Here is a 12,760-nt window from a genome sequence, read left to right as displayed (position 1 = left end):
TCAGCTGTTTGTTACACACTTTCTTGTACTGCAGTTAATGTGCAGTATGCAATCAAATTACAACTTAGAATAATAAAACTTAAAAACACCACACACACAAATCGTTTCAGTGAAAAAGTAACTGCCTGCCTTTGTGCATGTTTTTGTTTTTTTTAAATCTGACACTTCCAAACCTTGATATGCGACTTTATGATTAACAGAAACTTTATCAAACTGCTACAGCCTCCTCTATTCTTTTATTTACTTTGCAATAAATGATCCCTGTTACACAATGCAACAACTTAACAGGGCTGTCAATGTTATCACAGCCTCATCCTTATCTAGAAGGTGAAAATATGGTGAATCGGTTCAACAGTGAAATGCTGTCAGTCAAAAACTACGGTGGCTGAGTTTCATGAAGCTTGTGCACAGTGTAGGACAACTTATGCAACGCGTTAAGTGAACCCTTAGCAAATGTTTAACATTTCTGCTATGGCTTCATATCTGCCCGTGGACACATTTTCTTACACAAAAGAAATAAACGAAAAATTTTGACTTGAACCCTAACGTAACATCGACCGAGCTACTCGGGTAAATACTGTACCGACGAGTTCCTCTGGTCTATTCCACTGACAATAGGATTGCCAAGCAAAGACCACAAAAAGCAGCTCTATTTTATCGACACATCTGTACCCGCTAAGCTTACTGGGAAGAATCGGATAAGAAGATGTCTCAAGCCACTTAGTAATAAAAACCAGTCTCCTCCTGCAAGATGTCAAGCAGAATCTGCTTTGTTTAGACGGGAAGTAAGCCAAATATTTCTACTGCTGATTCATAACGGATGGACTCAATGAAGACGAATGAAAATGTGTTGATGTAAATTATAATTCTTCAAACACCACAACATCAAATGCTAAAAGTCCATCTTTGCATTTATAGATGATCAAATCGTCTCTGTGTGCATGTGATAAAGTTCTCGGCAGCACTGCCTGCCAGCGACGTTCTGTCGTTTGACTTGCGCGCAACCTTTAAACAACATGTGAAAGGCTTTTATACAACCTGTTTCTTAAACAAGTAATCTCTCAGGGTGCACAGATGCACAGTTGGCTACATTAGTTAGGAATTACACTGGTGTTAAATTACATTTGCAACTCATGTAGTTCAAATGTAGACACCTTCAGTCAGCCTGCTTACAGTTTGTTTCCCTGCTTTGTTTTAGCTGTCATAACAGTCTTTAACCTGACACAAAACACATGTGACAGTGTACTAAATCAAACCACATATTTCCCTTTGTCCTTAGATTCTCCTGAGCTTTAAGAGGCAAGAGACTGAAGGCCGGACACATCAGTACTTTGCCTCCCATCAACAATATCCAACAGGCAGACTGCTCTATCAAGGATAAATGTGCCTTCTGCAATTGTTCTGTCTGTGCTTTCAAAATAAATTAGTTGCAGCTTGTGTGTGTGTGTGCGCAAAAAAAAGGACAGGGGATGCCAAGGATATCTGTATTTCCTTCCAACATTCATGCTGTCCCGGCTGTGTGCACGAGTGTGCCTTGAACATTTCAGGCACCCGTCTGTGTCTTAGTAAATGCTCAGGTATGTGAGCAGCAGCTTATACAGATGTCCCGGCAGCGTAAGCGATGTGGGTCACGAGAAGTTTTGTCTTTCATATGCCAAACCAGAAAAATCACACTGCTGCATTACGAGGGAAGCTAAGGCCAAAAAGCCAGTGGATACAGGCAGGAAGTTTGCCTGAGGTGATGCCTGCTCAGGGGAGGTTATGACCCCTGCTTTTGCCAGCTGCTCACCTTCCCTCCAGCAACTTAAGAGTTCTGGGTCTTGGTATGGGAACACTGTGTTCGAGCAGATGCCTTTCAAGATAAGAGACAAGCAACAGGTGAAGCTTCACTAATCATACCACATATGCTCCTTTTATAGCAAGTCCCTCTTCCTGCCTGTTGCCCCTCTCCCACCGTTAACTGTCAGGAAACAAACCTGAAACTACCAAGTGTGAGTTTGCATTTCAAGTTCAGGAGAATGCAAAAATTCAATCAGTTTCAACTGATGCACATCGCTGAAAGGAAGATCTCTGCCAAGTGGTTCTTTAGAGTTTACAGCCTTCTCCAGCTCATAAATGTATCGCAGGTCCAACTATAAATTTCACAACAAGGCAGCCGCAATTGTGTTTCATAGTGGAGGAACAGATAAATTTACCTTACACTCTGAGTTATTCCAAGTAAGCCCACTTTAAAAATGCCAAGAAGAAAAAAGAAAGAAAAAGCATGCAACAAGTAGTATCATACTCCAGAGGAGAGTATCCACGGAAAAATGAACGGGGGGGAGAGACTACCACAAAGTCTTCGCATTCTTTCACCATAAAACCACAAAGTGGAGTCTGTTCAGTAAGTGAGTCATAACAGCAGTGGTGTTATGCTTAGTCTCAGTGTGCAGGAAAATGTCAGCCAGACAGGCACAGCACCACAACTACCAGCCTCTATCTCGCCTGTATACTGTAGCCAACGCTGCCTTCAAGTGCTGTCGTAAACATTGTAATTATGAGTTCAGCACACACAATCGACCCAACAGAGCAGTACTGAGAGAGTGGGAATTTTCTGCAGCGAAACGTTACCTTTAGGGGGCGGACAGCTGTGTCAATTTGTGGTAAGAACAGTGTAATATTTCACTCAACTGTTATTATGCTAGATTCTGTGTCAGAGTTACTTGTGATGCACTTGTAGTCTCACTTCTTGTTTGATGTTTTCATGTAATAATAATAATATAATAACTAATAATAACATTAACAAACTAAGTCACAATCTATGCACTTTGCAGCCTTGCCACTGCACCACAGAGTGGTTTCTATGTCATTTAATCTATAAGAGAAGTCTCCTTTTTCTAAAGGGTGCATTTCAGCACTTGACAATCACATTAACAATTTCCTGCGGTTGGAGACGAGCACATTGTGCTCCTCGGCAAACCTACAAGTGAAACTGGAGTTAAGCCTGCTGACAAGCCAATTAACTGCAACAACAAACACATTCAGACCGTGTTCCTGATTATCCCAGAGACGCTCTGCTCAAGCAGCACCTTTACATTTGCTGCTGTGGCTAAGACTGTAGACCACACGATTGGCTCTTAGTGCACGGGATTTAAAAGAATACTGGGGAGCTTTGAGCTGCTAGAAGCCTAACCACAACTATTTAGGGTGATGCCAACTAGCCACAACTGGCAAGATGCTGATGGTGGTGGTAGGTGTAGAAAGTTAGGTGTAGCTGAGGTGTGTAGCTTCCCCGTGTGATGTAGTGCCCAGGGATGAATGCCACAGATTATATAATCAGCCTGGGGCCTGTGCCCTAGTTGGTGTGAATACTAGAAAATGAGGTCCAAGGAGATTAAACCCACCAATAAACAAGATGATGACATAATACATAAGTGGTTGCAAACAGACAACTGCGGCGGTAATATCAGTAACATGCCTGTTAAAAGGAAAGAGCTTTCGAGACAAGACTTATTAAGGGGCGTGTTTCTATCGACAGGCTCTGCAAGTTGGGCAGCGACATTCTTTCATCCAGGAGTTGTCAGTGCCACACAAACACACACACGGGAAAGAAAATAGTATTCAAAGGCACCACAGCGTCAGACTCTGACTAAACGCCACAAACTGAAGTCCATGAAATGTTTGGTTTACGGGTCAACACTCGATAAAACACAGTGGAAATGCAACGAGAACGAGGCAGCAAGTTAATAATAAACAAGGTGTTGAGGCGAAAGGAGAGAAAGTGCTACAACTCCACTCAGGACAGCACGGTCCTGCCTCTGGCAGTAAAATGCACAACATTTATTTCCGTGCTAAACAAGACTATATGCTGCTCTGTATGTGTGTATGTGTCTTATGACATAAAGTAAATGAAGCTTTGCAAGCCACTGGCGTTAACCTCAAGTGTGTTGTTTGTGAACTGGGAAACGGAAATGTAATGGAAAGAAGATTATAATAGGCAAGCGGTCACACCCGGGGCCAAACTTACTAAAAAAACAAGCGTACGCGGTAATATTAGCAAAGTGGGACACCTTGTTGTCCTAAAACGATGTCAGCTTCGACAGGGCCGTAAGCCTAGCTAAGCTGCTATCAACTGATGCCTCTGTGGCTAGCGTTAGCTTAGCCCCCGTTCAGCTAGTTAAAAATGGCTGCTTTCCTTTAGTTTTAAATCTCTTACCAGACAGAATAGATTGGAATGGCAATCCTCCAAGCTGGCCCCGTTTGGTACAAAACAAGAACTCATCCTTCTTCACTGCGAAATCCAACTCTCCATCATTTCACTTCCCGGGAAATTAAAATAAAAACAATTTGCGGATCGGTGTTTTCTAAGATGTACAGGCTTAATCAGCGAGAAATATTTTTTCTAACATTTGGCTGGAGGATAGTTAATTCAACAACCTTCCGATTACAGTTTCCTCCCACCGGGGATAAAAGCGGATAAAAAAGACAGCGTGGTCTTTAAGTCGACATGTCAAAAGCACACAGTGAAACCGCGTTCAAGGAAGCGAAAAATGTTCATAAAACAAAAAGAAAAGGAGAGCAAAGAAGCAACTCTCCCCCTCCCCCTTAGCCCTAAAACGGTCTCCGCTTAAAAAAATAAAAACGTCCTGTCTCACTCCTCCATCGCAAAATTTAGCCTAAAATCGAAACACATCCTGTAGCAGCCTCTCGAATTCTGGCACCGGCCTATATTTTAACGATTATTTCGATCATTATTTCAGCCTCGGTTCCTGTTGGTTTCCATTTGAATTCATGGATTCCTTTCTTTAATGGCGGCCACAGGGACAACTCTGCCTTCCACAGCCTATTGGCTCATTCGTGGTCAAATCTTTGGCAAGTTAGCCGTCCACGTGCAGACACGCGTCAGACAGTAAGGTGCACTTCCGGAAAAATAAAAGCATGCAATTATTCCTCTTCACAATTGCAGTAATATCATAAACACGTGGTTATGAAAAAAATATTGAACACTATAATTATTGCATGTGGGATTTCTATTTATTCACTAAAATAATGCATTTGTTTGTTTTTTACATGCAACATGTCAAAAGAGAGCCTGCAAAAAAATTTTTACCGCTCATGGACGTCTTACTTTGAAAGTCCCGACAACGACTTTCGCTTTTAGTGCCGTTCATTTGACACTGTCGTGGTCATGAGGGCTGTAATAACACAAGACTGATAGGTATTGCCGCTGGGCCAGCGCAAGTGGCGCTACTGAGCAACAGATTTTGTTACTAATGATCAAACCCTATAAACTTGCTCACTTACACAGTGCACCACCTAGCGCATGTGATGTTGCACTTGCAATTGAAATGCACGACCAAAAAGAATTGATGCGAATTCTTTTTTTTTTACTTTATTCAAAGCAGTAGTTAAACACTGTGTAGCTCAAGCGACGAAATGAAAGCAGTCAAATCTCATATTTATAAGGCGCTGCACTGCAGGAATGCAACACGTGAAAGAAATGTAAGAAGCAAAAGTTCAATTCATGAATAAATGAAATAGAAATCGTTGTTGATGCCGTTGCAATATAGCAGAGGATGTTCCACACAGTCTTCCTAAAGTGTGTCGTTAAGGATGCTGTTTGTTTATACAAATTCCAAATCAAAGAGAGAGTAAAGTTACACTGTAGGGTGTTTCATTGGATGTGAAATAAGAGAACCCGTAAGATCCGAGCAAATACATCGCTCACTATAAAAAGGCCACATCTCTACTCATCACACCATCTGACAGGGAGCCCTGGTAGGGTTCAGGGGGTGATATCTGAGACATGCACCAGTGCCAAAATACTGAACCGCAGTGTGGCTGTTAAATATTTACCTTCCAAATAAGAGTAAGAGTTGCATTTGAGTACCACCAACTACAGTACACAGAGCAGGGTAATTACTGTATGTTCTTTTCAAATTCTTCTCTGTAAGAAAAGCTTTAAAGAACTTCCACTTTAAATTGTCTGAAGTACAGAGTAATAGATTGACATCTAGATAGACTTCTAAATCCTGCACCTCTGATCTCATCCAGCCAGGATCCAAGTTGGTGCTGGGCCAAATTAAAAGGATTTCTATTAGTGCTGCAAACAGTATGCAAAATAAACCCAGTTAACTCATTTGTCCCTGTCTTCTGTGTATTGTAGTGTGCATCAAGCTTAAGGTTATCTGTTTTTAGAGAGCCTTTGTTTCTGCATCACTATGTATATGGTAGTTGTCATCTGCATCTCTACATAATTTTTTTTAACAATCAATTTTTAATAAATGTATTCAAACCCATATTACTGGTCACCTTAAAAAAATGAAACTCAGCCAGAGTAATGTTTGTTTCCTTTTTAATCCTTAAGTCGTCTACTCCTCCTGAGCAGTGTAGGTTCATGGAATACTAATACTGCGTTTTTTGCAGTTGGCTGTTCCTAATTAGATTACAGTGTAAGCTGTCTTTAGTCATAATTTCTTTAAAGAAATGAATGGCCGGTGGTTGGGTAGCCAGCCTCTTTTGTTTCTGTTATACAGGGATTCATCCACAAGGAATTGCAGTTCCTAAGTGCACATTTTGGAATAATCATATATCTCATCATATCACGTATTGTTTCCTTTGATCCCAACATAAGAACATGTCTCTGTTTTTCCAAAATTCCTATGTTTATGACATTATTACAGCATTTGTGGACTTTTGTATAAGCCTGCAATAATGCGCTTACATAATTCAGACCTGAAAACTGCCTGCAGCAGTTCATTTCCTGTGTGCCCAGGATAAGTATAAGTGACATCTGCTGTTCACAAGACTTACAGTGAGAACAGGGAAACAGAAAGGCGGTGATGATCCTGAGACCAGAAGCAGCTGGCTGCTGCTGAAACACTGATGGAGTCACAGTGCGGTAGCCTGAAGAGAACATGTGAGGAAATCGATTTGTTCCAAGACCTTATGAGGAGAAATTTTCACTAAGATCACCTGCAGAACATGAAAACTGTACACACTCGAAGCAAGTGACATTCTCTTTGATCATTTCTTCTGTTTCCATCTTTCACACTTTGCTCACGTCTGTTTGATTTGTGCCTGAACCAAAATTATACTTGTTCACTGTTTAGACAGAGAGCTGTTTGTCATTTTTAAAAATCCAGCATTTAGCAAAGCTATGTTAATTGTTCAAGCCCTTAAATGCATTACAGATGCAATATATATAACAAGAGTTTTAGCTCGCTCTGTGCACTCCCCAAAGCTCTGCAAAATCAGCTTTGTCTTTCATCTGATCCTGAAGGACTGCGTAGCTTTTTAAACCTTAAATCTCCCCATAGGAATGGATGTTAATCTCACTTCCAGAGCTTCCCACGCTTTATCATCAGTCCTTGATACGAAAAACAATTGTGGCATGATACCATCTGTATAAGACTGTTTAACAGAAGTGGAAAAAAAACCATCTAATAGTGAAGTCGATGAGCACAGTTGTCATACCAGAGAAACTAATGTGGGTAACAGATTGCGATCATATCTGCCGATAGTTTTCTCTCACTTATCTCCAGCTCCCTCTTATCTGAGCCCCACAGAGACTTTCTGTCACATATATTCTATCCCAGCAGCGCAAAAGCATATTGGGGAAAGGAGAGTTTAGGATAGTTTGAATTTGGCCGACTGCTTCTTTGACATTTGATTTGACATGCTCTGTGGTCCCTGCCAGTCTGCTGTAGGAGCATTTGTCAAAGTTCCCATGTGTCTCTAAATCCTGTGTGAAAAAGTGAACATAAAATCTGTTAAATTCAGCCAGAAGAAAAACATTGGCTGGATTTAATGAGGGCTTGCGGTCAGATAAGACAGTAAAAACATTACAGTACTGGATGGAAAAATAGCCTTGATTATCATTAAACATGCTGAAACGATAAATCATGAAACACTGAAGATGAGAAAACTGAGTGCAGAAATGTAACACAAGCCTTTGGTATGCTTTCTGCTTTGTATGTGTGTTTGCTCTTGTTCTCGAGTATGTCCTGTGGCCTTAGGCGTGAGACAAGAAACAAGACAAACAATGCTGCTACTGAAAGATCATAACAGTCATGTGAAATATTTGAAAAGCTTTCTGTAAATCAATGAAAGTGACCACCCAGGCAGGAAGAGGTTTTCCCCTTCACGGGCAGACACGGCCGAGGCACCCGGCAGTTAAGAGCACGACTCCGAGCTCCAGAGTTCAACAGTGTAACTTGTGTTTACGGAGGCTAAGTGGTAATATCCCACTCTTAGCCTCTGCAGAGGTTAGTTATGAAGAGGGTCAACAACTGTGCCACGTTCAAATAAAGCCACCCCCCTCCCAGCCGCCATGTTAATGCACATGGAGATATATGTTGTCTTTGCTCCCCCTGCTTCCTTCCTTCCTTGGCTCCTTCCCCGAGTGCTCATAATTAGCCACTAGATTGAGAAACACTTTTGAAAATAGTGAGAATAGCCGCTTACTCTGTTCATTCACTCAAATGATGACATATGGCATCGACTGCAAAGTTATTGACACAGAAGAAGAAAAACGTCAGGCGTGCCGAGGTTGTGTGTGAAATGTAATATTCTGAGACGGTAATCACCCTCTTCATAATCCACACTGAGGGAGAACATAAAATCGAGGTGGCTTAAAACATTTGCATGTGTTACTTCATTCATCTGAAAGAATTAGCCATATAAGGAGGAAACAGACAAGTAAATGCATGTAAACTAAAACACTACAACTGTGTGCTGATGAGGCTGAATCACAGACAGAGGGGGATAAATCTAACACGAACCGCAACATAAAACATAATGATGCAGGCAATGAAAATAAAGACACAAAACCTGACCTGTGAGGTGGAGGACTCATCATGCACTGCAGCATTTAATTGGCCCTTGTTTGGTTTGTGTCCAGACGTATTTAGAATTCATTATTAAAATTAGTTTTGTTGAACAAGTTTCTGTCAATGGTGAACAGAGTGTGCAGTGTGCAGTCTTTATAAAGGGGTTCACTGTGCGTTTGCTCTTTTAGATCTTTGCAAAGATGCAGTCATGATGCAGAATAAGCGTGCACCTTTTCAGTGGGGTGAAAGATCCCATAAGGAAAGTGAAAGAATGAAACAAAATACGTGAGACTAAGGGTTGGCGGAGAGAGCTCGAGGCCTGCAGATCAGGTACGTGTGGAACGAGAAAGTACAGCATGTAACGCACGAGCTGACTGAGAGGTGTTCAAGGAAGATTTTCACCCAAATCAGCAAGCTCTGGAATGACAGACAAACAAATTGCGTTTCATGCTACCAAACTGCTTTACTCCACTATCCTGCTGCTACACAGCTCGACTTAAACTTGGCCTGAGCTTGAATGGGAACTTCCCAGCAGCCCCTCCCACTAACAGAAGAACATAAAGCAAAGCCAATTGAAAGGTTTTTGGGTTTTTTTTTTTGCTTTTTTAATGATAACACGAGACAGCCTTCTTGTTATTAGCTTGAAAGGGCTGCAGAGTGCTGAGGACGCAGAGCAGTTGGCTCCGTGCCCTCAAAGCCTCTATCCGGGCAGTGGTGTGTAAAGGCTTGCTGAGTGAGGGGATCATGAATAGCTGATCGTGAACTACAAGTGTTTCAGCTGAGAAAAGTGTATGCTTTTAGACTGTTTGCACAAGAGATGGATAAACTTGTTTTTTGTCAGCTGACACCTGCTCACTTCCAGCTCTATACTGTGCTTTGTAACAGGACCGTGTGATACAACACAGAGTCTCTTCAGAAACAGCGCGACGTCAAACAGCGTTACTCAGAGACAGTTAGGCAGAGAGCTGCCCTTTGTTGAGTCACTTCTGGAGCTAAATAGTGTGAAGTGCTTGTCAGCTCGGTTGCTGCAACAATGCTTGGCTTCTCTATCTGGGGTGAGGTCTAGCTGAGGTTAGCGCCGCGCTCCCTCCCTCGATGGAGCCGAGGGTTAGTTGTTCGGGTGCTGCCCCTGAGCACACAGGAACATTCCAGGCACACAAATAAAGCCGTGGCTGTGCCTTTGTTGCAGTGCTGACTAGACAAGAGCCTTTCTGCAGGGCTGCTGCCTTTAAAAAGGCGAAGTCGTGCATCCCTGCTGGTAAATGATCTGACACACTTTTTGCCGCTGCAGTCTTTTCACGAGTCCTTGTTGTGAGGCTGTCGTTGTTATTCTGCCTCTCCATTCCCGCCTTCCTTGGCTCCTTTACACCCCCCCCCCCCCCCTTCATACAGTTTTGTGCACACATTGCAAGCAGATGGAGGAAAAGGTGTCTATATCGAAGATACCCCCCCTTTAAGCAGCCTTCGAGCCTGCAGAACCAGCATGGGATTAATAAATTCAATATGAATTGAAAGCTAATGAAATGTGAACCCCCACCTCTCCCTCCTGACTGCCAGCCACTGGGAAACACAGAGCTCCTCGAGATCAGCCGGAGAGAGGGAGAGAATGAGATCATTGTCACAATTACACCATTAAAAGCAGCAGTCAGCAAAGCCATAAAACTGGCCCGCTGTCAGGAGGCTGACCTGTGCGACTGGCTACAACATGCCCAGCATTCTTCTGTGACACGGCACTTTGTCATTCTTCTCCACAGTGACACTGAGGGACGGGCCGCATCCAGGGAAGAAGCATTCACGCTACGTGTCGTGATTATTCCAGTTTACAAAAGCCACTCCTATAAACAAGCAACAAAAACCTTCAGAAGGACACATGCAAATGATTGCACCCAGATCCGGCTGCAGTGCAATCCTGAACTCCTAGTCTCAGATTATGGAAGGTTATGTGTTAAATAAAGGACACAGCAGCCACAGGAAATACAGTCCATACAGGCTTGCAGACACTGCAGTTTTCCCAGCGTCCATATGGACTACTGCAATTAAAACTGAAAACAGAAGCAGACAGAAAGAGAGAACAGGAACACGAGGGTGACAGCAAGACAGAGCGGAGAGTTGAACTCAAGGGCATGCCGAGAGGTGTGGAGTAGGGTGTCTGAAGGACCGTTGATGCAGTGGAGGCTCTTGTGCGGCAGGACCGGCCATGTTTCCAATTAGAGCAGCCTCATTCCATAATTGTTTAATTGGAGGCTGTGTGTGGGACGGAAGAGGCTCCAGAGCCCGTGTGTTTCCCCCTTCTAGTCAGCTGGTTGATATAGAGGCCCGTTTACCACCCAGCAGGCTTTCGAGTCCTCGTGATAGAATCCGATCACCCTATCAGCCCCAACACCAAAAGCACATCGACACCCCCACCCTCACCACCCCTCACCTTCCCGCACTGAGCTCATTACGTTAGTTGATTGTGCTGGAAAAATGCAACACTGGCAGAAATGGTTAAATTAAAGTGGTGCTGTGATCGATGAGCATCACCGTCCTCCATTTCTAAAAAAAAAAAAAAAGCAACCTGTACTTGTTCGAATCACTTGATGTGCACGTTCCAAGTCTCAATTCATTTTCCAGCTCATAAATGTCAACGTCTGACATGATCAAGTCACCTCACAAGTAGATTATAAAACAAACGGGATCAAATCCAGTATAAACATGTAAGAACGCCTGTCATTTACACTAGTAACAAATTTATGAATACTTTCAAAGTTGTCATTTTTGGTGTCTAATTTGTTATAATGTAACAGATTTCCAGACTTAACAATTAAAAATTGGGATACAAAGAAACCTTCCACCAGCAGTTTCACTGAAAGGACGTTTAAGAAAGGCAACAATATATCAGCAAACATGATGTTTAAAAACAGCTGAGAAGCTTTGGAATCCATATGGTCATAAATAAAGGAAAAAATTATAAATACAATAATTCTGAAAGTTCCACTCCAGATTTGACAGGAAATGACACAACCAAGGTTTTGTCATGCACAAAATTATAGCTACAATTACTGTTATTTTTAAAAACAAATATTTAGGACTTTTTACAGACAACTGTGGCATTCACACAAGTACGTTTCAAACAATTCCACTCATGCGTGCATCTCCTGTGTAACATGCAACAGTACACAACCTATCCAGCATGATACAGTCGGCAACATTTTATAGATGTTCGGGAGCCTGGTTTATTTGAACATACTAGTTACTGATCAATAAGTTTACCAAAAGCAGAACCCATGGTCTCTGTAAACAGTCTCTGCTGTTCAGTAATCAATAGATGGAATACACTAAACCTGTTGTAGTTGTTAACAACAGCATAACAATAGTAGCAAAAAACCAACAGCTTATTGTGAGCCCCCTTTTAATACGCTAATAATACTATATGTGTTTTTGCTTCCTCAGTGAAACCTAAGTGAGTAGTTAGCTGCCAAGAGACAGCTATGTGTGTGTGTGTGTGTGTGTGTGTGTGTGTGTGTGTGTGTGCGTGTGCGTGCATGTGCGTTTGTGTGTGTGTGTGCAAAGATGTATGTGTATGTGGATGCAAATATGTACACACATATGTGCGTCTAGGAACATTATTCGCGTCGCAATATGTCATAAATACTTTCAACATGGTGCACTCACATTGCAAGTGAACACTTGCGCGCTCATACATTATGCATGTTTGCATCTGCGTCTTACATTTACTGTGTAGACTGTCTTGTTCTGAGGGGCAATATGCTCGGCATAATGTGTGTGATCAGCTTGCACCACGTCCTGCACTCAGAGGAAGTTTCTCAGCAGAAGCTCTGAATCTCAGCTTGGAATCATTTTTTCATGTTTCTGTTTTACTGGCAACATAGTTTAACGTATTGTTTCAATGCACGGATACGTCAGTTGTGAAAACTCCATCATGTTTACAGTAAGGACACTCTCTAAGG

General features: G+C 42.3%; 2 protein-coding genes across 2 annotated transcripts in view; one reads left to right on the top strand and one right to left on the bottom strand.

Moving 5' to 3' along the window:
* The window catches only part of med13a (mediator complex subunit 13a), a 66,371-nt gene extending 61,583 nt beyond the window's left edge, over positions 1 to 4,788 (bottom strand). The window contains exon 1 of the mRNA XM_040012985.1: positions 4,196 to 4,788. Within this exon, the coding sequence (XP_039868919.1) occupies positions 4,196 to 4,261 (66 nt within the window). The 5' untranslated portion in view covers positions 4,262 to 4,788. The remainder of the gene's footprint in view (positions 1 to 4,195) is intronic.
* LOC120720571 overlaps positions 1 to 12,760 on the top strand; it is a 914,567-nt gene that overhangs the window by 719,671 nt on the left and 182,136 nt on the right. The gene's annotated exons all lie outside the window — the stretch shown is intronic.

Source organism: Simochromis diagramma, unplaced genomic scaffold (genome assembly GCF_900408965.1).
Source record: "Simochromis diagramma unplaced genomic scaffold, fSimDia1.1 OVJJ01000123.1, whole genome shotgun sequence".
NCBI lineage: Eukaryota > Metazoa > Chordata > Actinopteri > Cichliformes > Cichlidae > Simochromis > Simochromis diagramma.
Note: the sequence above shows the minus strand (reverse complement) of the source record. Positions and strands in the feature narration are given on the sequence as shown.